A 27699-nucleotide genomic window follows, 5' to 3' on the forward strand; every position below is an offset into this window, starting at 1 on the left:
TCTCTTGCCCCTACAAAGGGCTGGACTTGAACCAGCCAGGGGGAGGGGCCGTCCCCTCCCCCAGAAAAAGTCCCCAGCACTCCTGGGGGTCATGCCGATTGCTCAAGCTCAAGACAAACCTTTATCCCCAGTTGCAAATTTAAGCCCAAGGGCTGTCTGCAAACATAATGGGGCTTAGCACGTGGGGACGTGTGTGTTGCAATGGAAAGTTCGTGAACTTTTGAGTCAGAACACTTGCATTCGAACCCATGTTCCACCGGGACTCTGGAAAAGTGACTTCAGCTCCTCTCTAAAGTGGGTTAATAACGTGGAGCCTGGAGGGGCTGGGGGGTGCTGGATGAGCTCATGGCTGTGGATGGGGTAAGCCAGCTGTAAAAGGCCACATAAATGTTAATCATTGGTATTAGGAAGTGCTCAATAAATGCTTGTGGGAAATCAAGCAGAAGAGCCCCTCCCTGGCTGCACATTAATCCTCACTATCCCAGCCACCGGGACAGTCAGAAAGGACACAGGCCCAAGGCCCCTCTGCAGCCCCCACCCAGGAAGACCCTGACTTCCCTGCAGGCCTTCCCCAGGGACCCAGGTCTACGGAGACAGACAGGGAGGCTATGCCTGGCCCCATGCCAGCTGGGACGTTCCATGCTGCTGGCCTGCATTCCTTGTCTCCACCCGAGCAGCGGTATCCTTGTCTGAAAAACCAGAATCCGTCCCTCCCACCCCCACACAGCTCACCAGCAGCCCAAGCTCTAGTCCCCAGAAACGTCTCCACCTGGGAACAACGTGATCCTGGGCTGAATCAAGGTTGCCCCTCTCCACATATACCACCTGCTGAGGACCCCAGAACCGTGCTTCCGAAAAGGGCAAGAGAGAGGCCTGGGGACAGAGGGACTAGGGGCAATAAGGCAACTGGAAGGGGCTAGGAGCAACAGACAGGGGCTAGCGTTGGGGCTGACCTGGGCCCTCACATGAGAATACAAGGCTCCTGCACTGCCTCCCCCCCTCCAACAGTTCCACCTACATACCTGCCAGCCCAGGGAGCCAGACCCAGCCATGCCCATCCAGGCTGGAGAGAAGGCGTGGGCCAGGGGAGAAGAGCCACACAGGTGTTTGCTCTGAATATGTGCCCGGGGAAGTCCGCCCGCCGGCCCACCCGCTCACTCTCCCTTGGCTCATTGGCTCAGAAAGCTCCACCCCGAAGAGGAGTGAGGAACAAAAGCTGCCTCTGGGAGGCCCTCAGGCACACAGACAAGCCCAGGGACCAGAGAGTGGCTGCTAGACCCAAGAAAGGTGAGGACCCAACTGGGCCGGAGAGGGGGCTGGGAAGCAGGGACCAGGTGGGCTGAGGAACCTCGTGAACTCAGGCTGCAGGCTGGGCTCCTGGGAGGAAGAAAGAGGACAGAGGATCCCTGGAGAAACCCCAGGGAAGCCCCAAGGAGGGGAGGGGACATCCTGCCAGACCAAAGGGAGGACAGAGGACCAGAGAAGAGACAAAGAAAAGGAGGGACCAGGAAGAGAGAGTTTCTGCTCAGTTCAGCAAACATCTATTGTGTGCTCACGGGGCCAGGCCTGGTGCTGAGTCCTGGGGGAACAGATGATCCAGGCGTAGAGGCTGCCCTCCAGACGCTGACAGTCTGGTGCAGGAGACAGGTAAACAGACTATTTGAACACCAGTGATCCATTCTGCCATGAGAGATAGAGGAGGGTATTCAGAAAATGTCCCAGGGTGAGAAGCTCTGAAGATGGTGAGGTCTGAGTCAGGGATGGGGCGGGGGGGCTGGGGCAGGAGAGAGAACCTGATGGCTCTCCAGATAAGGGGGTGTGGAGGACAGAGCACATCGGACAGAGGCCCAACCAGGAATAATGGGAGACCTGGCTGAGAATCAGAGAAGACAGGTGTCCCTGAGAAAAAGTACATGATCAGGGGTGGACCGAGCCAGAATCCTGCCTTTGTCCCTTTCCCAGGCCCTCCCTAAAGCGAAATGGTTGGAATTCCAGAGGAACCCACTGTGGTCAGGACAGTCAGCGCTCGCATGGGTGCAGGGAAGGGGAGGCGCATGGGGCCAAACCGCCACAGCTCCAAAGAGCCTATTTAGTGTGGGAGGAAATGTCCGGGCTGGGGATGCCCTGGGCCTCTCAGTGAGGATGGTTATCACTCAGGGGTTCTTCAAAGAGGCCAATGTGAACACACCCAGCACAGGGCCTGGCTCATGTTGGTACTCATTAGAAGCTGGAGGATAATGATACACACCCCTCATCCCCTGCCCCTGTCGAGCCCCAGCAGCTGGCAGGAGGGCAAATCATCCAACCTGCACCTTCTTCCTGTTTCTGTAGAAGTCATGCTATCCACAGAAACTTGGGGTCACAGAAGTTGGCAGGCACATCCATGGAAGATGATTACCTTTCACGTTTATCCATTACCCTGTAGAATAAAACATCCCCTGATTTTGGAGCTGGAAGATGGGAGTTCAAGACCAGCTCCACCATTTCCAGCAGGGGGAGGCCTTGGGTAGGTGGCTGTCTAGGCCTTAGTTTACCCACTGCCCCCCCCACTCCATGAAATGGGGATAACAGCCATCCCTACTCCCCCCCCCCACCAAGTCATTGCAGGTGAGGATGTGATGACAAGGTGGTTCTGAAAGGGTTTTGCCAATCGCACCTTCAATAAAGGGCACCCATTTCCAGGCTCCCCCAGGCCTCGTGGCCCCCACTCCGGAGTGGGCACTTGCGGTGTAGACCGTCCACGTGAGGAAGCAAGGACACAGTCGGCATGAACTGGGCGTCCCTGCAGGGCCTCCTGAGCGGGGTCAACAAGTACTCCACCGCGCTAGGCCGCATCTGGCTGTCGGTGGTGTTCATCTTCCGCGTGCTGGTGTACGTGGTGGCCGCGGAGGAGGTGTGGGACGACGAGCAGAAGGACTTCGTCTGCAACACCAAGCAGCCAGGCTGCCCCAACGTCTGCTACGACGAGTTCTTCCCCGTGTCCCACGTGCGCCTCTGGGCCCTGCAGCTCATCCTGGTCACCTGCCCCTCGCTGCTCGTGGTCATGCACGTCGCCTACCGCCAGGAGCGGGAGCGGAAGCACCGCCTGAAGCACGGCCCCAACGCCCCGTCCCTGTACGACAACCCCAGCAAGAAGCGGGGCGGGCTCTGGTGGACGTACTTGCTGAGTCTCGTTTTCAAGGCTGCCGTCGACTCTGCCTTCCTCTACATCTTCCACCGCCTCTACCAGGACTACGACATGCCCCGGGTGGTGGCCTGCTCCGAGTCCCCTTGCCCCCACACTGTGGACTGCTACATCTCCCGACCCACGGAGAAGAAGGTCTTCACCTACTTCATGGTGGCCACAGCTGTGATCTGCATCCTGCTCAACCTCAGTGAGGTCGTCTACCTGGTGGGCAAGAGGTGCCTGGAGACCTTCAGCCCGAAGCGCCAGCGGTCTCCGCACCGGGATCACCTGCCCGATACGTGCCCCCCATATGTCCTCTCCCAGAGAGAGCACCCCCAAGATGGGAACTCTGTCCTAATGAAGGCCGGGTCGGCCACGTTGGATGCAGGTGGGTTTCCATAACCTGTGAGGTTGGTGGCTGGGACCACCGGGTCCATGGTCTGTTCCCTAAGGCCACCGCAGGGCAGTGGCCTCTTTTCTGCAGCAGGGCAGGTGAGGAAGATGGTTGTGGGGCTCAGGAAGCACCCCCATGGGCCAGTGCTGGAGAGCAGCTTGGTCTCTAGGTCCTGAGCCCCGGGGGAGGGAGGTTGATGGCTGGTGGGGATTTTGTATATGGCAATGGGGTATGTCAAAACCTTAATAAATGTGACTTTCCCAGTATTTTGTACACCAGGTGGGGAGTGCCGGGTAGAAGTGTCAGGGGGGTTCACCATGGACCTCAGAGAGGAGCCACAACCACTCAGTAGGTGCCTGCACCACAGAACCTCAGATCCAAGGTCATCGATGCATCACACACACACACACCACCACACCACACACACTCACACGCACCGCACAACATATGCCACACATACACACACAGAGTGTGCCCCCATGACGTGGTAGGAATGCCAAGAGGTGGCTCCAGGGGTCTCTGGACTCTGCAACCAGCCTTGGTCTGCAACCAGCTGGCCAAGGCAGGAGGAGTGGGATCCCAGGAGACCCTGGGCCCAGCACAGGTCAGTTCTCAGTGGGAACCCCTGCAGTGAATGTGCATGGTTCAGGAGGCCTCGGCCCCTCCCCCATTCCAGCCTCCCTTACCCTGCCCATCACACTCCTCAGAGAGAGAGTCTCCCTGAGGGTATCAGGGGAAGGCTGGGAGGGAGGGGAAGGTGCTGAGAGTGAGCCCAGGATGGGGAGTCTGTAGAGATACCCCACAGGCCACGGACCTATTGAGAACATCAGAGGTACAGGGTCCCTCCCGGAGCCTCCAGTCTGAGGAAATCCCCCTCTCTTCACCAGACACACATTTCCTCATCCTCCCACCCCCATCCCCACCACTCAGACCTTGACCCCTCCCCAAATCACACCTCCAGTATGGACCTGCCTCAGAGCCAGAGCCCCCACCAACAGCCCAGGGGAACAACCCTCCGGGAGGCCCCCAGGCCTCCTCCAGTCAGCAGCTCCCATGCTGACCACACCTACCGTCCTCACACATCACTGACTCCCTGACCATGAATGGCACCCCAGCCACCCAGTTGTCCCCGCCAGGAGCTGGCCTGACACCCTCATGCCCTCCCCGTCTCCCAGCCTCTCACACCCCACAAGCCAGTGCCAGTGCAGTTCATCCTGCTAACTCCAACCCTAAATGTCTCCTGAATCTGTCCTTCCTTTCCCACCACCCTTCCACCATGGGGACAGAGTAGTCCTTCTATATATGAACCTGACTCTGGCATTCTTCCTGCTTTAAAAATTCTTCCACTACTACCACAACCCTCCATTGCCCTCAACCTGACCCCTGCTGGCCTCCCCAGTGTCACCCCTGCTTCCTCCCCCCTTGTTCCCACCAATAATACCAAAGGGCTTATGGGTCCCCAACCAGACACATCATGCTGTGTCATGCCTCATGCCTTCGCATATGTGTTCCTTCTGCCTGGAATACCCTTCCAATCTCCCCTGGGATGCTTCCTTGAACCCCACGGTTCAAAACCTTAAACCTAGCCTGTGCCTTTGCCTTTGCCCATCAGTGTGTGAGCCCTTCACGGGTAGGACGCTGACTCACCCAGGTCCCCAGCTACCTTTAATAAATGTTTGGTAAATGAGTAAATGGGCTATGAGCTGCCTGGCGGAAGAGACCTGTCTTGTTTATCTGAATCCTTCACCACACCTAGCCCAGGAAGCACAGATAAGTGTCCTCTCATTTGCTTATAGATTCCATTATTGTTGCTGTTTTAACTAAATCTAGCCTAAAGATTTCATTTATAGTTAAGGAAACTGGCCTGGAGAGGGCCCACCTAGCTGGGCTGTGTCTCTAGTGGTCCACAGAGAGCCTCTGTGCCCCACGCCCAATTACGGGACAAGATCAGGAGTCACTTCTTAGGTCAGGGTCCCTGGAAACAGAACCAACAGCAAGAATTTGTTTGCATGTGGTGGAAGGAGCAAGAGAAGCAGGCTAGGGAGGGGAGCAAACTGAGCTGGGTATGGGCTCAAGGAAACGGCCTTGGCCGGAGCCCTGTGGGGTGAGGGGCCTTTGGATCATAAATCCCATCTCTGAGTTGTCCCAGCGAAAAAGGGCATCAAGCTTTGGAACTCCCGTACCAGTCAGTCATTGGCTTCAGGCAACCCCATGGGCAGCAGGGCTGACAGGAAGGGGTAGGCGGTTCCTATTCAATCAAGGTCAATTCTCCAGGGACAGCTAGAAGCCACGAGTGCCCTATATTCACAGCAGCTGGGGAATGGTTGTCCCACCGCAAAGGGGACATGGGCAGGGCACCAAAACCATCCACTGAACTCCTGCCTCCAGGAAATAAGGGTGGCTCTACCTCCAATCCAGACCAGAGCTGTGGCCACCCGATCCCAGAAAGCAGGCTGATGCTCTCAACCAGTTCAGAACCAGGTGACCCCATGCTTCTCAGACCAGCCCCCACCAGCCATAGCCATATCCCTCTGAGATTCCAGATTCCCCATTCCAGTTTCTGTCAGCATATGGTGAGTGCATCCTGGGACCTGACTACTCCTGTGGCAGCCCTGTTCATAGGTGCTGTTCTCGGAGATCCCAAGTCCTGAGCCAGTGACCCAGAGAGTGGTGGAACACCATCTGAGCCGCTAGCCATGGAACTTTTTTTCTCAGTCCTGCCCACACCCTCAAGGCCCCCCCACAGCCCTCACTACCACTCTCAGACCTTCCCGTCTCCCCCTTCTTGAACTCCCTTCGCTCAGCTCAGGCCCCTGCCATCTGTCTCTTCCGCCTTCTGCCCCACCCCCATTGCTGCCACCTCATTGCTTCTAGCTCATTGAAGACTTGAGGACACAAGTCAGGGTCTTTGGGTATTCTCTCATGGCCCAGGGCTGCCGGAAACATCTGGGCGTCACTCTGTCCTTTTCATTCCATGCCCTCGGTGTCTCTCATGACCTCCTCCTCTGTTCCATTTAGCTACCCACTCACAGGACCACACCCCAGACTTTGTCTTCACCCAGTACTACTCCACCTCTAGAATCTCCCACTTGATTCAAGCCAACAAATATTTATTGTTCACTTTTACGTGACAAGCCCCACGCTAGGTGCCAAGGATCAGACACAGTCCCTAATCTCATGGAGGTTATATCCCATGAAGAGAACAGCTCTTAGCATCCTGGAGTGCACAGGGTGCTGAGGGGAGGGGGGAGGGAGGAGGGGGAAGGGTATCCAACATCCAGGGATTCAGGAAAGGCTTCCCTGAGACTTCTGAAGCTCACACCTAGAGAAAGAAGAGGATTTTGCCAAGCAGAGCAAGGAGGGGATGCCAGGTGAAGGGACAACATGAGAAAGGCATGGAGGGAAGAGCAAGGACAGGGTGACCAGGACAGGAAGTAACCCAGAAGGGCTGGAGCCCAGTGAGGGGGCTGGCAGTAAGAGTCAGGCCCAAGTAGGCAAGGGCTACATCATGCAGAGGTTTCACGGTAAAGCCCTGTTAAGGATTTTGGACTTCATCCTCAGGACAATGAAAAGTCACTGGAGAGACTCAGCACAGAGGTGAGATGATCTCATGTGCAGTGTCTCTGGTTAATGTGCAGAAGGGCCAAGGCAGGGCTACTTATTTGGAAACTGATGCAATAGTCCAAGTGACAAACAACAATGGCCTCAACAAGGGTGTGTGCATTGGGGATGTAAAGAAGTTGCTGGATTTAAGAAAGATTTACGAGATAGAATCAGATCAATTGGGTGATTTGAGTGGGTGTGCGGATCAGGGAGAGAGGAACCGTAGTGACGCCCAGGTTTCTTCTCAGGGTGGTGGTGCCAATTCCCCAGGGGAGAGGCAGGTTTGAGGGACATAGTGATAACTTCAGTTGCAGACACATTGAGTTGGGGAGACAAATAAGATACCTTGGTTATCTCCTCTTGTTCCTGGACCAGCTTAGCCCCTGGATCACCTTCTCTCTCTCTAAGGCTATGCGTATTACCATTTCTGGTGACCACATCTAACACCTACCTCGCCATGCTTTGACTTCCTTGTTCCCCTCCGTCTTTAGTCACCCACATATGTCTTGTCTTAACAAGAGCTGCATCATCTCCTAGCTCACCCACTCTGCTTCCCGCTCCAGCGCTCCCTCTGCCACATCTACTGTTTCACCATCCATCATCAGCCCCTTTATGTCCTCCCTCCCCTCTTTTCCCAGCTTAGACTCTGTGGGCCCCTCATAGATGTGTCCTGCTCTCCCTTGCCATGGCCTGCTGCTATAGTCACTCACCAGGCAAGACAAACCCCAGTTAAAACCAGCTCTCCATGTGGCACCCATTCCAGAGCACCTGGAGAATAACACAACTGCACTGACTGGTTTCAGTGGAAACTTCTGAGTACAAAGCTCCGGTGGGCACTCAGCACCTCAGGCAAGTCTACATTTTCCTAAAACTTTAACCCTAGTCTCCGAGATGACTATATCATACCTTCTCCTCTTGCCCCCTTTTGCCTAAACCTCCTCAGCTGACAGGCAAGCATTATGCGCCCCTTCACTCTGCCTTCTCCCCTGTGACACGGATGAGCGCCCCTCCTCCTGATACCCCCTCCTCTTGGACACTGGACCCCTCACCTCTCACCCCTCTGGACTGTGCTCCACAGCTATTGCCTCACAATTCTGTAAAAATGCTACAACGTTGTCCTCTCTCTTTCTGTCATTCCCTCTTGACATCACATCCTTCTCCAGCTACCACCCCCTTTGCAAAAAACAAAACTCTCTAAAGGTGGTCTATACTTGCTGTCTCCACCTCCTCATCACATTTACTCATTCTAGTCAGGACTGTTCTTCCCAAGTTTACCAATGTCCAACAAGCTGCCAAATCCAGTGGTTGGTTCTTCAATCTCATCTTACTCCCCCAGCAACATACGGCCACTGAGAGCTCCCTCCTCAAACACCATCTTCCTTTGGCTGCCAGGAAGCACCCTGTCCTGGCTTTCCTCCCACCACATTGAGGGGCCCTCCTTGATCTCCACCGATGCTTCTTCTTCCTCTTGCTGGTCTCTAAGTGCAGGGTGCCTTAGGGCCCAGTTCTCTACCCTCTTTTCCCCTCTGTGATCTTGTCCGGTACCATCTATAAAAACCATCTATAAACCAATGGCTCCCACATTTATATGTTCCCACCTAACCACTCCCATGAGTGTTGGACTCATATATCCAACACTTCCTTTCAGTCATCCAAAACAGAACTCCTGATCCTACTAACAGAACAGATTTATGTTCTCTCCCAGTCTTCCCACCTTGGAAGAGGAGATCCCCACTCACCCAGCTGCTGAGTTCAAAAACCTACGTGCCTCTTTCTTCACAATTATATCCACACCATTAGCAAGTCACATTCATATAATTCTAAGTTCAAAGTCCATTCCCTTCAGACCGTCTCCAAGTGCTTCCATCCCAGGCCAAGCCACCTCACTGAACATCTGGATACCTGCAGCAGCTGGCCCCCTCCTCTCTTAACTCTTCTGCTGTTCCTTCTGCACGTGACAGCCTGAGAGATAGTTCAACCAAGATCAGTCAAGTCACCCCCTTGCTTAAAACCCTCCGAGTGGCTTCCATAACGGCCATAAAAATGAAAATTAACCATTCTTGGGGCATCTGGGTGGCTCAGTCAGTTGAGCATCCGACTTCGGCTCAGGTCATGATCTCATGGTTCATGAGATCAAGCCCCACATCAGGCTCTGTGCTGACAGGGCAGAGCCTGCTTGAAATTCTCTCTCTCTCTCTCTCTCTCTCTCTCTCTCTCTCTCTCTCAAAAATAAATAAATAAACATTAAAAAAAAGATTTTGTTCCAAAATTATCCCCCAGGTAGGAAGGATTTGTTTTATATCCAAGTCCTTACCAAGTCTCTCACATTATGGGGCATGCTCTCAATTACTGCATTTTGAAAAACAGAATGCTCTTTGGGGGAAACTCATTAGCCTGAAATAACCCCAATCAATGAAGTCTTGGATATCCACAGAGGTCACTGGGTAGAATCAGAAAAAATGGAGGCAAAGATTTTTCACACAGATTCCATCATTACTCCCAGTGGTATGACCTTCCAATTGCAAATATTTTCTTCCTAGGCAAGCCCTTAAAAAAACAAAACAAAACCACATTAAGAACAATAAAAAAAAGTGGTTGTGTTAAGGAGATGACATATACACACCTACCAGATGATTTTTTTTTAAGTCATACAACCTAATATTACGCAACCGGGTTTTGTGGAGAGAATAAAGTTCTCGGTATCATTCACAGACTTAAAAAGCACTATTTCACAAATACCTTGGACAAAAATAAAGTTTGTGTGTTTTGTAAAAGGTTAATGATAACAAACAAAACTCTAATGACTATTAACCCAGGTGTTACAGAAAAATGTTCAAAGTTTAAAGAAAATTGCTTCATAAACTATTCAGGGGAGAAAAAAATAACAGGTTTACTACATTGTTCTATATAATGTGATTTTTTAATTTTTTTTTGACGTTTATTGATTTTTGAAACAGAGAGAGACAGAGCATGAACGGGGGAGGGGCAGAGAGAGGGAGACACAGAATCTGAAACAGGCTACAGGCTCCGAGCTGTCAGCACAGGGCCCAATGTGGGGCTCGAACTCACGGACCGCGAGATTATGACCTGAGCCGAAGTCGGACGCTTAACCGACTGAGCCACCCAGCCGCCCCTATAATGTGATTTTAAAAACAGGTTGCAAACTCTAGAGAATATTATGCTAAGTGAAATAAGTCAGAGAAAGACAAATACCATATATATGATTTCACTCATATGTGGAACTTAAGAAACAAAACAAATGAACATAGTGGTAGGGGGGCAGGAAAAAAGAGACAAATCAAAAAACAGACTCTTAACTATAGAGAACAAACTGATGGTTACCAGAGGGGAGCGGGGTCCAGAAATAGGAGAAATAAGTGATGGGGATTAAGAAATGCACTTGTGCGGGGCGCCTGGGTGGCGCAGTCGGTTAAGCGTTCGACTTCAGCCAGGTCACGATCTCACGGTCGTGAGTTCGAGCCCCGCGTCAGGCTCTGGGCTGATGGCTCGGAGCCTGGAGCCTGTTTCCGATTCTGTGTCTCCCTCTCTCTCTGCCCCTCCCCCGTTCATGCTCTGTCTCTCTCTGTCCCAAAAATAAATAAAAATTAAAAAAAAAAAAAAGAAATGCACTTGTGGGGCGCCTGGGTGGCTCAGTCGGTTGAGCGTCTGACCTCGGCTCAGGTCATGATCTTGCAGTTTGTGAGTTCAAGCCCCACGTGGGGCTCTGTGCTGACAGCTCGGAGCCTGGAGCCTGCTTTGGATTCTGTGTCTCCGTCTCTCTCTGCCCCTCCCCCACTTGTGCTCTGTCTCTCTCTATCAAAAATAAAATAAAAATGTAAAAAAAAAATTAAGAAATGCACTTGTGATGAGCACCAGGTATTATATGAAAGTGTTAAATCACTAAAATCTATACCTGAAACTAGATTCACACTGTATGTTAGCTAACTAGGATTTAAATGAAAACTTGGAAAGAAAAAAATATATAGGTAGCAAACTAAGTTAAGTAAATTATTATTTTGGTCACACTAAAAAGTTTATGTGTCCATATAAGCCCCCAACTTTTTAGAGGGTCCCCTCACTGGGAATATAGAGGGTTGCTTTTGTTTTTTTAATGTTTATTTTGAGAGAGAGAGAGAGAGAGCGTGCGCAAGCAGAGAAGGGGCAGAGAGAGAGGGAGACAGAATCCCAAGCAGGCTCTGCCTTGTCAGCACAGAGCCCGATGCGGGGCTCGATCCCACGAACCGTGAGATCATAACCTGAGCTGAAACCAAGAGTCAAAGGTTTAACCAACTGAGCCACCCAGGAGACCCTAGGGGGTTGCTTTTTACTTGGAGTTATCATATATCTGGGCTTATGGTAGGTGGTAACTCAAGCTGTGAGGGTGGCTAATATTATACAGAGCCTGCGGGGGGAGAAACGAGAAGATGTCCTAGGATGGAGGTTTAGAGGCCAAAGAGAAGGGGGGAAAGCCAGCAAAGGGGACTGCAGGGTAAATTGATATCATAGAAGCCAAGGAAGTATGATGTCACAGAGGAGGAAGGTGATGTCACAGAAGCCAAGAGATGATTGTTCTAAAGAAGTTTGTAGAACTTCTAGAAGAGGAGTCTATAGAGAAAAAGAAATGATCATCAGGGCCAAACATTGCCTTGGGTCAAATTAGATAAAGACTGAGAAGTGTTCATTCAATTAACATAGATGGTCACTGGTGCCCATGGCAGGAGCCCATCTGTAGAGAATGGGGTACCCACCTGGTACCCATCTGTAGCGAATGGGGTGAGGAAACCAGGTCCCAGTGAAGTGAGGGGACAGTGAGGGCCAAGTAAATGGAGAGAGCAACCATGAACAACTGGTTGGAAAATGGTGGCTGGGAGAAGAAAAGAAAATGAAAGGGTGTTCGTCGCAAAAGGATGGGAGCAGTCAATTTTTTCCTTTTGTTACGGTTTAAGAGACTTGGGAATATTTAAATAATGATGAAATGAATCCAGTACACAAGAAAGGAGGTCAAGGTCCCCCTAGAGCCAGAGGGAATGGGATGCAGAGCCCAGATGGAGGCACATCGGCTACTGTAACAGGAGGGAAGGAAGAAGTGGGGAGACAGGTGCAGGTCACCCCCCCGTCTCTTACCACAGCCTCCCCACCGCCCTCTCGCTTAGCTCCTCCCTCAACATCTGCCCATGTTTATTCAACAGATCGACAGGGGACCTGAGAGGCACCTCCAGACCTGACCCCATGACCTCCCAATCTGCTAGCCCCTCCTACATTCACTTCCTTCTGAATCTAGCCTAGGATTGGGATCCAGAGTCTCTCGCACCACCCTCACATGAGAGCTCTTCGACTGGTGTCTGTCCTCCCCTCTAGACTGCAGTTTCTCTAAGAGCCAGAACAGTACCCATCTGGTTTGTCAGTGTATCCTCAGGCCCTGCATCATGCCTGGCATACAGTAAAAGGGTAAGAAGTATTTGCTGATACAGTAAAAGGGTAATAATGAGATAATGACTGGAATGAACTGCTGTCCTACCAATATCCCCATCGTCCCTCTGTCCCTCCTATCTAGCAGGACTCCAGGCCCAGGTCAGTCCAACAGTGCTTTCCCATGGTTGCACCCTGTGCTGGGCTCTGCTCCAGTGAACCCAACAGCCAACCAGAGTGAGGTCACTGCAAATCCGTGTTCTCCAGCCCCACCTGACAGCCCTCGTTCTTCCCTGCTTTGGTCTGTCTGCTGTCATTCATGGTGGCGTTTGGCCTTCTCAGCCTTCTCCACTCCCCTCGAACCCTCTAGCCAGTTCTATCGTATCTTTATCCCACGTCTCAGAGAAAGCAAAAGCTATCCAAGAATGCTCTCCTGTTGACTGCCACCAGACCAGTCGCCCTCCCTCCTTTCCCCCAGCACAGTAAAAGGGGTGAGCCCACTCCCGTTAACGCTTTAAAACCCCCACCCCCACACCCTATGCCGAGGACTCCTCTCTCCCACCCCCTCCTGCCTTCCTGTTTCTTCAACCTCTAGCTCTCTCCTGGCTCTCCTGGCACTTAAGCAGGCTCACACCTCTCCCATCCAAAAATCAAAACAAAACCCTTCCTTGACCCCATGTCTCCCACAAGCATCTCCTTATCTCTCTCTTGGCTTTTGCAACTGTGCATCCTAAAACAGGTCTACACTCACCATCCTGACTTCCTCATCTCCCACTCCCTCCCACCAGCTATGATCAGTCTCTGCTCCGTCACCCCACTCAAACCACCCTGCCCTTGCCAAGGGCACCTAAGATTCCTTTGTCACCAAGTCCAGTGAGCACTACCATTCCTTGAGCCAGGAGCCATTTAACAGGGTAAAGAGCCCTCCCTCATTGTACCTCTTCCCGTATCATAGACACCTTGTACGTTCTGTCCACCCGGCCCTTCTCCAAGGGGGAGCTAAAGGCGACTGCCAGGCGTGCCACTGGGCCTCTCGACTTCAGGGTGGATGTGTGTTCCAGGTGGGACCACTCGGTGTTCTTCCCCAGATTATTTGAGTCTTTCCTAAGGGAAACTTGGGAAAGTGTGAGCTCAGAGCCCATGACCATGAGCAAAACCATGTGCAAAAGCCCATCAACACATGGAGAGAAGCCAACAGTCAGAGAGGAGCAGAGGTGAGGCCAGCTGGAGAGGCTCTAGACACAGCCAGACGTGGCTCTACTGAGTGCTTCTGGGGCTCCGATACATCCCTCCCCTCCTCGTGTTTCTACAAAGCAATCAAGTGCCCAAACTAATTCAAGTCAGATTTCTGTCATTTGCAAGCAAGAGCACTGACTAATACACTCAGGCTTCTTCAGTTTTCCTGATGCTCCAGTCATACCCCCTCAATCTCCTTCAACATCCCCCATTGGGGTGGTCCTCGGGGCTCTTCCCAAGCTGTTTGCTCCCCTCAGGCTCCACTCCCTCCCTGAGTGAGCTCCCCCTTTATCATGTCCTTCATCACCATCTGGACACTGCTGACTCCAAATCTGTATCTGCTTACAGATTATTTCCTCATCTCCTATTTTTCCCTCATAGTCCTCATTTTTCTTAATATTTCTATTGTGATAAGATATACGTGAAACTTCCATTCTAACCATTTTTAACCACACAATTCAGTAGAGTTAATTTCATTAATAACATACAACCATCACCACTATTTCCAGAACTTTCTAATTACCCCTAACAGGGGCACCTGGATGGCTTAGGTAGTTAAGCGTCTGACTCTTGATTTCAGCTCAGATCATGATCTTACCATTTGTGAGACTGAGCCCTGTGTCAGACTCTGTGCCAACAGCATGGAGCCTGCTTGGGATTCTCTCTCTCTCTCTCTCTCTCTCTCTCTCTCTCTCTCTCTCTCTCCCCCTCCCCTGCTTACATGTATATGTGTGCTCTAAATAAATAAATAAACTTTAATTCTCCCTAACAAAAACTCTGTACTCACTAAATAATAACCCCCACTCACTCCTCCACCCAGCCCTTGGTAGCCTCTAACGACTACTGTCTATGGATTTACCTATTCTAGACATCCAGAGATCATACAATATTTGTCCTTTTGTGTCTGGCTTATTTCAGTTGGCATATTGTCCTCAAGATTCATCCATACTGAAGCATGTATCAGACATGACTCCTTGGTATGGCTGAATAATACTCTACTGTATGGACATACCACCTTTTTGTTTGTCCATTCTTCCTTTTGATGGACATTTGGGTTGTTCCCAGCATTTGTCTTGGCTATTGTGAATGGTGCTGCTATGACCACCCATATCTGAATCTGAGTCCCTCTTTTCAGCTCTTCTTGGCCTTTACCTAGGTGTGGACTTGCTGGGTCATATGGTCATCCTGCATTCTTTTGGAGGCACTGTCTTCCACAGCAGCTGCACCATTTTCACACTGGCACCAGCAGTGCATGAGGGCTCCCCTTCTTCTTCTCTTTCCTGTCCCTGTCCCATGCATCCAGATGCCTCTTGCACATCCACACACGTGTGTTCCACGGATTTGGATGCAGAGGAAAATTTGGTTGCGTGAACAACCAGTGCTGAGCCACACCCCACCCCTGAGGATCTGGGATGGGCTGTGTTGGGCATGAAGTGAGGCTCAGGGTTGGAGTGACACTGTCTGATGCTCACCTGAATCATAAAAATGGGGGGTTTACAAGTCACGTCTGAACACTCTCATGGCCTTGTCAAGATGACTGCACTGGAATATCATCAAACACACATGTCATTTAGCCAGCTCCAGATACGATGAGCCTATCATTTTTTTTTTTTTTTTTTTTTTTTTTTTTTTTTTTTCTGCTTCTCCCAACCTGCTTTCTTTCTTGTGCTTCCCAGCTTGGCCAATGGCAAACCATCTACTCAGGTGCCTATGTCAGGACCTCCCCAGTTCGTAGAAACAGCAAGTTCAGGAACCACAGCCCTGCAGCCCAGTCCCAGTCTAGGCTCTACTTCCTGAGGCCCAGGGCCCATCACCTCCTCAACCCAGAATCAAGGCTCCAGAAGCTCCCACACTGCAGGTGGCAGGCTGATTTCAGGCATCTGGCACACATCTCACCCCAGGCTGGCTTCATCAGCCCACACCTTTGCAGCTCAAAGGACAGCCCAAGCAAAGACTCCTTCCTCATCCAGAAGGAGAGCAGAGGCTGGGTGAAGACAGACAAACTCAGACAGACAGACAGCCCACCTGCCCCTTAAGTACCAGGTGTTTGAGCCTAGTAGCAGGAAGGAGGGGAAAGAGATGAGGCTTAATCAGTGAGGGCTTCCTGGAGGAGGCAGGTGGCCAGGGAGGGACTTCTAGAGGATAGGTAGCTGGGACGCTAAGCTAAAAGGAAACTGGTGAGGGGCGCCTGGGTGGCTCAGTCGGTTGGACATCTGACTCTTGATCTCAGCTCAGGTCATGATCTTGGAGTTGTGATTTCAGGCCCTGCATTGGGCTCTGCACTGGGTGTGAAGCCTACTTTTAAAAAAAATTGAAGAAGGGAACTGATCAAACACCTGCTCTGTGCTGGCCTGGGATGGGGGTTTATTGTGTGCATGTATTTACTCGTTTGGCAAGTACTTTGTCTACAAAGTGCCAAGCACCATTTTAGGCACTGAGGATACACCAGTGGACACAACAGACCAAAAAAAAATAGCTGTCCTCACAGCTTCTAGTGATGGGAGAGACAATTAACAAGAAGAATATGCAAAATATAAAATATGTGACGTGATCATAGTTGCTAAGGAGAAAATTTAAGCAGGAGAGAGAGTGTGGGGAGGGAAAGGTCAGTTCTAGATGGGGAGGCCAGGGAAGGCAAGGCAGCACCCTGCACAGGGAAAAGCAAGCACGCAGGCCCTGAGGCTGGAAAGACCCTATGCAGACCCATGCACAGCAAAGAAGTCAACAGGCCTGGCAGCAAGAGAGCTGAGGGCCGTGGAAAACAAGGCCAGAGTCCTCAGGTGAGGCCTGAGAAGGACCACCTCACACAGGCCATCCTGATGCCCCTGGCTGTCACTCTGAGTGAACAGGAAGCCTGAGCAGCGCTTTAGGGAAAAGAGGGGGCACAATCCCCTTGGTGGCTGCGTCAGCAATGGATGAATGGGGGCAAGGACAAAGCAGGGCGATCCGTTATGAGGCTACTGCAATAATCCAGGAAAGAAACAAGCCGTGGGTTTGATGTTACCAGGATAACCTTAACAGAATCTGTGAGAAGCGACCAGACTTTGAAAATATTTTGAGAGTAGCACCAAAATGATTCTGTGGCACTGAACGTGGGGTATGAATAAAAGGAATCAACAATGACTCTTAAGTTTGGGGCCTTAACAAGTAGATGAGTAACATTGCCATTTACTGGAAGAGTAAGTAAGAAGGATGGAGAGGGATGTAAGGAGCAGGTTGCCGGGTAAAACACAGGACAGCCAGCTAAATTTTAATTTCAAAAAAAGAATAGATAAGTGTCGTTTAGTATAAGGAAGTCCCGTGTACAATCTAAAATTCAATTTTAACTGAGCACGTGATTCGGGGTATGGTTTTACTTAAGGGGGGGGGGCGTTTACTTGTTTGCTTTGTCCCTAAATCTGACAATCCCACTAAAGGAAGGAGTTAGATCGGGGACAAGGTGAGTCTGCGATACTTACTAGACACTGATAGGAGAGGTGGACGGGCGGCTACGCACATGAGCCCAGAGTTCAGGGGGCTGGTCTGGCTGGAGATAAATAAGTATCTAGGAGTTGTCAGCCTAATTCTGATATTTTAAGCCCTGAGACTGAATGGCACCGCCAGGAGAAGGAGCGGGGCCAGAGGAGAGAAGGAGCCTAGGACTGAGCCCCAGGGCACCTCAATACTTCAACGTCAAGGAGATCTGGAGGACCCAGCAAAGGAGACGGAGAAAGAAAAACCAGAAAGGAAAAAAAGTCAGGAGAGTGTGACATCCTAGGGACCAAATTCCTGCCGGGAATGCAGAGCCTTAGCTGTGGGAAGCCGGGCAAGAGGGTTCAGGTGGAATGTGATGAACCAGGGACTGGTTAGAGTGACTTCAAGAGGGGACGGAGGGAACAAATGGAGATGATGCATCAAGGCGACTCTTTTGAGGAGTTTTACTACAGAGGAATGGAAAGAAACGAGGCAGATGCTGGAAGAAGGGAGTGAGGGAGGTGTGTTTGTTGTTTAAGACAAAGGACTACCAGCACATTTATTGTAAAGGGAAAGATCCAGTAAAGAGCAGAAGGGAGAAGATGGAGGAGAAAGAAAGGAGGGAGGTCCGGGGCGGGTGAGAAGGGGTGGGATTCAGGACACATGTGGAATCTTGAAGCTTGCCGGCAACTCAGAAAAGCCAGGCAACTCAGAAAAGCCAGGCGTTACCTCTGTTTGACGATAAAAGCTGTGTGGGCAGAAGTTCCAAGTAAGTCCCAGTGTCTTGGAAGGAAAGCAGTATTCTAGCCTGGATCCTGGGAGATCTCTTCCTTCCTACCCACAGCCCCAGGCATGCTGCAGCACGGCTGGAAAGCCCCCATTCTTCCACCTGACCTGCTCCCCAGCTGGTTCTGCCTGCCCCACTCTGCTCAAGGGAAGAAAGAGCCCCTGCCGCACATACACAAATGCAAGGAAACCCTCAGCCAGAGAGGGAAGGCCCTACCTGAGGCCTGGGCAGAGTTTCAGACACTGGGGGAGGCCTGGAACAAAACCAGCCCCTGCCAAGGCCTGGGCCAGAAGAAGTATGGTGCCAGGCTTAGGGCCCGCCACCCCCAGAGAACAGGTGTAGACCCTGAAGGGAGTGTGGGTGGCTGGGGCAGCTTCCAAGCCCTGCTACAACACAGTCTTGCCCTGAGGCAGGGGGCTGGCCTACATGGCCTCCCACACATTCCCCTGCTCAGGGAGCAGGACTTGGAAGTGGGACGACAGGGCCTCACAGCCTCTTTCTGGAATGGGGACTTGTCCAGATCCCTCCAGAAAAAGCAGAGGCCGGTTGTTGGAGACACTGCCTGATGTCAGGAGGGAGGGGGCAGCATCTGGCAAGGTCCGAATGATAAGGAGCTCGGCAATAAAATCACCTGGTCACCAGAGCAGAATAACCTGACCACACACAAAGACCCTGCCACACGCCACCACCTCACAGACAACCACGCATGCACACTACCTCACAAAAGCCTCCCAGCCACCTCTGCAATCATACCCATTCACAACCACACCACCAACCATACACCCATATTCCCCACACCCCCCCACTTAACACACAGCTACCCAATCGCACTTACCAGACAGTCCCCACACATAACTTTCTGTGCACCCAGCATTTACTTTGCAAACAACAACTGAGTGTCTGCACTCTGGAGAAGCAGCAGGAGTGCTACTGGCAAGCCCGCTGCCCTCTTAGAATGTCAGGGAACGTTCTGAAGCGACACTGCCGAGGAAGTGGATGAGGTGACTTCAGATGGGGTGCCCAGGGAATACCTCTTTCAGAAGGTGATGAGTGAAAAGCAGTCCGGGCAGAGGGCCAGGCGTCCATGCAAAGGCCAGGAGGCTGGACTGACTGTGGTGTGTTTGTGGAGCAGAATGAAAGCCGGGGTGACTGGAGAAGAGTGACCAAGGAGATGTGGGATAGGAGACAAAGCAGGACCAGGTCGTTTGGTGCTTTGTAGTCCAATGTCAGGAGAGTGGGTGTTAGTATAAAAGTAATGGTAAGTCACTGCGAGGTTTTCATAGGTGAGTGGCATCTGATTTACATGATGAAAGCATTACCTTAGCTAGGAGAAACCATGGGAGGAAAACTTTTTCAGTTCCCAGAGTAGGGAAGGCATTTCTAATTATGACCAAACCCAGAAACCAAAAAGATAAGATGGATACATGTGACTGCATAAAAAGTATTTTAATTCTGTATGGTAAAAATTCCATATTCAAAGTCAAAAATACAAGTGTGTAACCAGGGATGGTATCTTTTTTATTTGTATCATAGACAGAGGGCTTATTGCTTTAATATATAAAGAGCCCCTAAGAAATCAATAATTTAAAAGGCAACCATCCACTAGAAAAAGGGCAAAGGCAGGAGCACCTGGGTGGCTCAGTTGGCTAACCATCTGACTCTTGATTTTGGCTCAGGTCATGATCTCCCAGTTCATGAGATCAAGTCCCGCATTGGGCTGTGCGCTGACAGTGTCAGCCAGCTTGGGATTCTCTCCCCGCCCCCCTCCGCCCTCTCTCTCTCAAAATAAATAAACATTAAAAAAAAAAAAAAAAAAAAGAAAAATGGGCAAAGGCAAAGGACAGTTCACAGAAAAACAAACAAAATGGATGTTAAGTATATCAAATGATGCTCATCCTCAATCATAATAAGAGAAATGCAAAATAGAAGTATAATGAGATACCACTGGCAAAGATCATACAGTTTGATAATGCTCTACATTAGCAAGGACACAGGGACGCAAGCACTCACGTCTGGTGGCAGCGTAAACTGATACATCTATGGAGAGGATTTGGCATTATCTATAAAAATTAAAAAATGAGCATACAACTTTACCCCAAAAATTCCACTTCTAGGAATGTATCTTATGGACCTAATTTTAAAATGTGTTAAATGATGTTTGCCCAAGCATATTTATTGCAATGGTGTTTATAATAGAAAGTAGGAAATATATGATTGGAAGCAGCCTTACGTTTCATCAGTATGTGACTGATTAAATACATGATAGTACACATACTATTTAGCTGTTCTATGCACAGAACCATGTGCATAGCATACCCACATTGGGTAAATGTCAAAAGGAGAGTATCTATATAGTCAAAGATGCATAGCTGATCTCAGGAAGGAGAAACAAGTAACTGGAAACCTGGTGGTCATGTGGGCAGCCCTGGTCACATAATCTGGGGTCCGGGGAGAAGTCAGGAGTAGCACCACAAGTGTGGGGACTCCTCAGTGCTGGATAGTATTGAAAGCCCCCAGACTGGATGAGTTCACCCGGGAGAGAAGAGGCTAGAGCCTGGGACATGCCCACCAGCATGTGGCCTCCAAGGTGCAAGAAAACTGGGAGTGTGGTGTCAAGGAAACCCAGGGAAGAAAGCGTTCTGAGAAGGAGGCAGTGGTCACCCGCTGTGTCAGGTGCTTCTGTAGGTCCAGGAAGGTGGGGATGGAGACACGACTGTTGGATTTAGCATCATGGAAATCCGCGGTGACCTTGACAGGGCTGCCTTTGTGACACAGTATCGGGATGGAAACGTTGTTCAAATGGGTTGAAGAGCGACTAGGAGGGAAGGAAGTGGGGAGCAGGTTTGCTCTGAGATGCTGGAGAGCAATAGGCCGCAGGGAGCAGATGGCAGAGTCGTGGACCCTCACAGGACGCTCTCATGTTCACACATCCCCCAACACTGGCACATACACAGAAGCACCGAGACCACCCGGCATGGGGTCTCAACAGTGATGTTCAGGGGCCATGACCCAGTGAGTAAAAGACGGCCTCTGCCCTGTGGCTTTGCCCCATCCAGAAACCACAAGGCTGAGACCTCCAGAGCTGGCTCTGCTGCTTAGCATCTGTATGACCCTGGGTAAGTCACCTAACCTCTCTGTACCTCAGTGGGAAGGGTCACACCTTCCTCCCCACTGTGAGGATGAAATAAAGTCTGCCAGCCATGTCTGGCGCAAAGATGTCTCTGAACACGCAATGCAGGGTTAGTCTCTATCGAAATGAGTAGTCGGTAGGGTGACCGTGTAATGGATCTTCCCAGGTTTGGGGGCACTCTTGAGAGTAAGGGGAGGATGCGAATTACACTGGACCACAGGTGGCAAACCCGTACAGTCCTGGGGAAATCCCATGTACAGTCACCCTTGTGTTAACCACACCATCTCTATGTCTCCATCTCTATGGAGACAGCGAGGGCTCAGCCCCAAGGTGACTAAGACCCCAGGGCTCCCAGGGAGGCCAGAAACGCTGGGGTTTCTCCAACAAGGCTGGGAAAGCTCCTTGTCACAGCACACTAATAAATAAGACAAAGCCTCTTTGTCCCCAGAGCCCAGCCCAGCTGCAGGCCCGCCTCCTTCCGCAGTCTCTAGGGCAAGGGCGCTCTCGCCCCAACATCCGACCCCCTCGCACAGAATCCGCCCCTTGTCCTAACTCCAGGCGACCACCTCTGCCCCCACCCCTGGACAAAGGATCCCCCCATCTCCTTTCCAGGCACAGGACTCGCTGTGTCCTTTCCAATGTGGACGCAGCGTCTGCTCCCCACCTTGGAGGCCACAGAGCCTGAGCCAGGCACCGCCGTGGAGGCTCATCGTGCCAAGAGGGCAGACCCCCAGAGTGCCCCCAAGCAGGGTCCCGGCCGGGCGCCGGGCAGGAACAGAGACCCGCAGGGCGCGGGCACAGTCGCCGTGGCAACGCGTGTGGGCGAGTCATGATTGCAGGCTGTCCCGGGCCACGGCACTTAACAGTTTAGAGTGCCTCCCGCCCCTGATCTCATTGGAGCCTTTGCAACAGCCCTGCCCATGGCCACTGATGCCCCCATTTCCGACATGAAGAAACCGAGGCTCGGAGCAGCGACGAGCCCCTCGGAAGGCCGCCCCGGCAGCGGGTGGCAGCGGGACTAGACGCGGACCCCTTGCGGCCGAGCCGGCTCCCAGGCTCCTCCCCGGCCCTCCCTCCCCCGCGCCGCCCCCCTGGCTGAGCCCGCCGCCGCCGCGCGCCTGGCCTCCACTGCAGAGCCCGGCTCCCGCCCCTCCGCCGCCGCGCGGGGCTCCCGGACGCGGGCTCCCGGTGAGTGTGCGGGTGGGGTGGCGGGACTCGAGCGCTCCCGGGCGACCCCCAGCGGCGGGGACGGCTGAGGAGGGGGGGGCGAAGGAAGGGAGGTGGTGGAAGGGTCTTCCCCAACACCCCCAGTGCCCTCTCGCCCCTCGATTCTGGGCGAGGTGGGGGCTCTAGGGGGCTTGGAAGGTTCTGAGACACCCCCCTCCCACGTCCGCAAGCTCCCAAGCTGCCCCGGATGAAAGGAAAGTGGGTGAGGGGAGTGGGGGGAGACTGCAGTGGCATTATAGAGTGTGGCGACAGTTGGGCAAAGTTTGGTCCCGGGCTGGGAAAAAGAGGATGGCTGGGGGGTGAGGGGGGGGGGGAGTGTTGGTGGCCGGCTGGGGTAATCAGAACTGGCTCCACCTGTCCCAGTTCTGAGCTTGGAGGGAAATTCTTTGCAGATGAGTGGAGTCCCTGGGGTGTGTTGGGCGGGACTGGACAGACAGGACCGGAAGGTGGAAGGTGGGGACCCAGAAGGGGGCTGCACCCAGGTGGGTGTCGGGTGACAGGGCCCCTCTCCTCGGGAAGGCTGGCAGACTGGTCTCCAGCCACCACTTCAGTCTTTTTGAGCTCCCACCAGGTGAGTGGCAGGCTGGGGAGGGAGTGATCTTAAGATTCTTACAACAGCTCAAGAAAGTAGGAATTCTTTCCCTTTAGAGATAAGGAACGGAGGTCAAACTATTAAGGGATTCTTGGAAGTCACCTGGCTAGTAAGGGGCAGAGCTGAGGCTGGAATCCAGATGTGACTCCATGCCCAGTGCACATTTCTCTGCTTGTCCCCATAAGGCCAGGTCTCAGAGGAGCACGTGGGGGAGAAGAGGGTCTGCAGGGATGGGGTCTTCTGCAGTCACACCATGCTGTTGGAGATTCCCGGAGAAGAGGCATCAGAAGAGCTGAGGTGTTGAGAAGCAAATGTGCCTTCTCCCTCTGGCCAGAGCCGGGAAGTCCTTCCCCCAAGCTACCTTGTCCAGATTGTTCTGCAGGCTACCTACCTGCCCCCACCTCACAGCCCTTCCCTCCAAGCTGCCTCTCTGAGAAGTCAGCATGCATTTCTTTATCACCCAGCACTTACTGAGTACCTACTGTGTGCCAAACACTAGGCACTAAATATAACTCAGTAAGCAAAACAGCACTGATATTCTAGCGGGGGAGACAGACAATAAATAAGAACCAAAAAATAACAAATACTTTAATTTCAAATGGTGATTAAATTCGAGGAGGAAAATAAAGGAGACAGGAGCAGAGTGACTGGAAGGGCAGGGATCCCAGACCCAGGGTAATCTGGGGAGTCCTCAGCGATGAGAAGGACCCAGCCATGCAAGGTTCTGGAGAAAGAGCATTCCTGGCAGCAGGAATAATTGCAGAGTCCCCAACTCTCCCCATGTGGCTGGAGCAGAGAGAGGCAGAGTGAGAATGTAGGAGAGGAGGGCAAGAATGTAAAATCTGGGGTTTCATCCTAAGCGTAATGTGAAGCTAGTAGAAAGTTTTAAACAAGGGAGTGACACGGTCCAAGTTAGTAGATTCTAGGGGCCCAGGAACAGATGCCGAAAGGCCACCGAGGAGGCCCTGGCAATAATACCAGCAAGAGTGATGGTGGTTTGGAGCAAGGTGGTAGCAGTAGAGGGGTGAGAGGGGCCCTGCAAGATTTGGACCCACAGGCATCATGCATGCTCAGAGGGGCATCGTGTGCTCCAGGAGCGCCCACATGTGCACACAGGCCCACACATGCACATGGAGACACATGTTCCCACACCCGTGGCAGCAGGCAGACACTAGATGTACTCAGGCAGACCCACCCATCCACACCCTCTGAGTCATCCCAGGACTGGGAGGAAGATGGGTGGTTCTGGGGCCTGAACAAAGTATGTCTCCCCACCACGGAGCCCGGGCATCCAGCATGGCTGGGGTGGTTGGGGCTCCCCCAGGCTCTGGCACAGGGAGAGGGATTGTCTCTAGATTTTCCCTGGATCTGGTGTGCCAGGAGCCAAACCACCTACCATCCCCCACTCACCCCCAACCTGAGTTGTTCTCCCAACATCACCACCTACTGTCTGGGAGACCTTGAGGAGGTTATTTCTCCTCTCTGAACCTCAGTTTCCCCTCTGCAGAATGGGCTTGTCAGGGAGCAAGAAGATCCTCTGCCCTTCTACCTGGACTACGGTCCTGCTAGCTGGACTAAGAATGAAATTAGAGACAGATAAACAAGAGAAAATCTAATTTAATTTCATGTGAATGGGGAATCCACATGGATGTGGAAATTCCAAAGACAGGTAAAAGGAGGTATATATGCCCTCCTGAACTAAAGAGAAGGGAATAGGGGTCTGGGACTTCAAAGGGAAGAAATACAATTCACCAAGGATGAAAATGAGTAAATATTTGGTAAACAAAGGTTTGCTGGGCCACTCAGAAACAATGGGATGTAGAGGACTTTGATCAAACAGGCCTTGCTAGGCTCCTCTCTGTCTACCCTCCTTAGTTCGTATAACAATGTAGTTATCTCCGGTGATGGCTCTCTTCCTGGAGCAGGTCCTCTATCTGAATACTTCTAGGCAGTTGAAGGAGAGATAAAGAGCTTTTCCTGAATCTGATGAGCTTTGATTGCTTTTAACTCAAAATCATCTGCATGCCAAAGTGGCCTATCTTGGGGCGGCCTGCCCTTGGCCCCTACAGGCTCATGACCCCACCCTCTCAAGATGGTAGCAAGGAATCAGTGAAGTAAGTTGCAAGAACCTGGTCTGGGACAGGCATACAGCAGAGGAGGGGTAGGAGGTGGTGGAGAGCACAGCCTGCCACCCCACACCCCCGCACTGACAGCCTGGCCTGGAATCCAACTGCAGTTCTAAATGAGTGATTTGGCCTCTCTAGATTTCACAATGAGTGGCCAGCATTTATTGAGCACTTACTATGTGTTAAGTGCTTTGCAACGGCTATCTTCATCTGTAAATGAGAAGCATAATAGTATCTACCTCATGGGGTCATTATAAGGACTAAAGGAGATAGTGTTGCACAGCTTTTAGCTCCTCGGCTGACCCATAGTAAATGCTCAATAAATGGTCATTGTTATCAGCAAATGCACATTCCCTTCCTTCATGCATACAAGCTCTGTGACTTTTGGCAGGTTACTTAGCCTCTCTCTAGGCCTGTATCCTGCCCGTAGCCTGGGAGGAATAATAGTCCTGATCTCAAAGGGTCATTGGCTGATCAAACGCATCTATCCACATAAAGACCCCAGAACAGTGCCTGATACACGGTAAATGCTCACATCAAATGTTACCTATGCAGAGCACCTGGGTGGCTCAGTCGGTTGAGCATCCGACTTCAGCTCAGGTGGTGATCTCGCGATTCCTGGGTTCACACCCCCCCCATCAGGCTCACTGCTGTCAGCCTGTCAAGACAGAGCCCGCTTCGGATCCTCTGTCCCCCTCTCTCTATCCCTCCCCTGCTTGCAGTCTCTCAAAAATAAAAATGAAAAAATACATAAATATATACATATATATGTGTATATATATATATATATATACACATATATATGTGTGTGTATATACATATACACATATATATAACAAAATAACATATATATGTAACAAAATAAAAAATTAAAATAATAAAAAAATTTTTAATGTCACCCATACATTAAACATGGACTTTTCCCTTGCATGCCGTCAGGTGGGCACGGCCCCCGGCACGCCCGCCAGGCACCATGGACTGGAAGACGCTGCAGGCCCTCCTGAGTGGCGTAAACAAGTACTCCACGGCATTTGGGCGCATCTGGCTGTCGGTGGTGTTCGTCTTCCGCGTGCTGGTGTACGTCGTGGCCGCGGAGCGCGTGTGGGGGGACGAGCAGAAGGACTTCGACTGCAACACTAAGCAGCCCGGCTGCACCAACGTCTGCTACGACAACTTCTTCCCCATTTCCAACATCCGCCTCTGGGCCCTGCAGCTCATCTTCGTCACGTGCCCCTCGCTGCTGGTCATCTTGCACGTGGCCTACCGGGAGGAGCGCGAGCGCCGGCACCGCCAGAAGCACGGGGACCAGTGCGCCAAGCTGTACGCCAACGCGGGCAAGAAGCACGGCGGCCTGTGGTGGACCTACTTGTTCAGCCTCATCTTCAAGCTCCTCATCGAATTCCTCTTCCTCTACGTGCTGCACACGCTCTGGCATGGCTTTGGCATGCCACGCCTGGTGCAGTGTGCCAACGTGGCGCCCTGCCCCAACGTCGTGGACTGCTACATCGCGCGGCCCACCGAGAAGAAGGTCTTCACCTACTTCATGGTGGGTGCCTCTGCCGTCTGCATCGTGCTCACCATCTGCGAGATCTGCTACCTCATCTTCCACAGGGTCCTGCGAGGCATAGCCAGGAACAAGCCCCCGAAGGGCCACAGCCTCCCATCCTCCACCAGCCGGGCCTCCACCTGCCGCTGCCACCACAAGCTGGTGGAGGCTGGGGAGCTGGGCTCCGACTCTGGCGACGACAAGAGACACGCGTCTGCACCCAGCATGACCCCCATCTGACCACAGGCTGGGGAGCGACGCTGGAGCTGCCAGTGGGGACAGATGGGCAGTACTGCACGGGGGGAGGGGTCCTACAGGTGCTGGGTGCCCCCACTTTGAATTCGCTAATCTATCCCGTTTCATTTTGGGCAGATTTTTTTTAAGCACTGGGCACTGTGCTGTCTACCCAGGTATAATATAAGTCACACCCCAGAACTAGCGCCAGCCCTTGGGGGAGACAGACGTTGAAACAAACAAATCAACGACTGAGTGCGAGGGGACCCCCAGGAGGCTCCCAGCAGAGCTTCCGCCTAACCCAGGAGGGAGTGATCAGGAGAGACTACCCTGAGTACAAAATGTTTGAGAGGTGAGAAGCGCTTCCTAGACGAGAAAGCGGCAGGTGTTTGCAGGTGAGATGTTTGCCCTGGTTTGGACGCACCGGATCAAAGGGAATTTCATTCCCTTGGGAGAAGCACCCAGGTTCTGGGCTGGAAAGGAAGTAGTCTCTAAGCAGTGGGAGGTCCAAAGGCCTGAGGGTGAGCTTGTGAAGCGGAGGAGGAGATGGCTCTGTGACGCCACCTGCTGCTCGAGATACTCGGGTGTCCTCCTGGTCCCCACTGTCCTCAGGGGAAGCCCCCTTTCGCCCAGTTCTGCTCCTCCCAGGCTCAGACAGCTTTTCTGCCGTCTTCTTGCCACAAACGTGCTCAGCCTAGTGCCAGCCTCTCAGACTCTGCTGCCAGAGACTCAAGGTAGATGTTCCTTGAAATCAATAAAGGCTGTGTTTTATACAGGTTGGCTCCGTCCTCTGTTC

The 27699-nt window shown here is 52.1% G+C and overlaps 2 protein-coding genes and 1 long non-coding RNA gene across 5 annotated transcripts in view; 2 read left to right on the forward strand and 1 right to left on the reverse strand.

Moving 5' to 3' along the window:
- Positions 1-27699, reverse strand: part of LOC112848499 (uncharacterized) — a 112033-nt gene that overhangs the window by 24902 nt on the left and 59432 nt on the right. The window lies entirely within an intron of this gene.
- GJB4 (gap junction protein beta 4) lies at positions 1195-3826 on the forward strand. Its single transcript, XM_025912231.2, has 2 exons — positions 1195-1287; positions 2683-3826. Exon 2 carries the CDS (start codon positions 2768-2770, stop codon positions 3566-3568), a length of 801 nt encoding a protein of 266 aa, XP_025768016.1. The 5' UTR covers positions 1195-1287; positions 2683-2767; the 3' UTR covers positions 3569-3826.
- On the forward strand, positions 3464-27666 carry GJB3 (gap junction protein beta 3). 3 transcript variants are annotated; one of them, XM_086716399.1, is made up of 2 exons: positions 3464-3554; positions 26063-27666. In XM_086716399.1, exon 2 carries the CDS (start codon positions 26097-26099, stop codon positions 26907-26909), a length of 813 nt encoding a protein of 270 aa, XP_086572525.1. In that variant the 5' UTR covers positions 3464-3554; positions 26063-26096; the 3' UTR covers positions 26910-27666. The 3 variants fall into 3 exon arrangements, with proteins under 3 accessions (XP_086572525.1, XP_025768015.1, XP_086572523.1); XM_025912230.2 differs by lacking the exon at positions 3464-3554 and adding an exon at positions 21913-22366; XM_086716397.1 differs by lacking the exon at positions 3464-3554 and adding an exon at positions 22859-22976.

This window comes from Puma concolor, chromosome C1, assembly GCF_028749965.1.
Source record: "Puma concolor isolate L17-30 chromosome C1, mPumCon1.1.hap2, whole genome shotgun sequence".
In the NCBI taxonomy this organism is placed as follows: domain Eukaryota; kingdom Metazoa; phylum Chordata; class Mammalia; order Carnivora; family Felidae; genus Puma; species Puma concolor.

Bases quoted from the DNA above. Each gene is read 5' to 3' on its own strand.
- GJB3 (XM_086716399.1), top strand. From the start codon at position 26,097: ATGGACTGGAAGACGCTGCAGGCCCTCCTGAGTGGCGTAAACAAGTAC.
- GJB4 (XM_025912231.2), top strand. From the start codon at position 2,768: ATGAACTGGGCGTCCCTGCAGGGCCTCCTGAGCGGGGTCAACAAGTAC.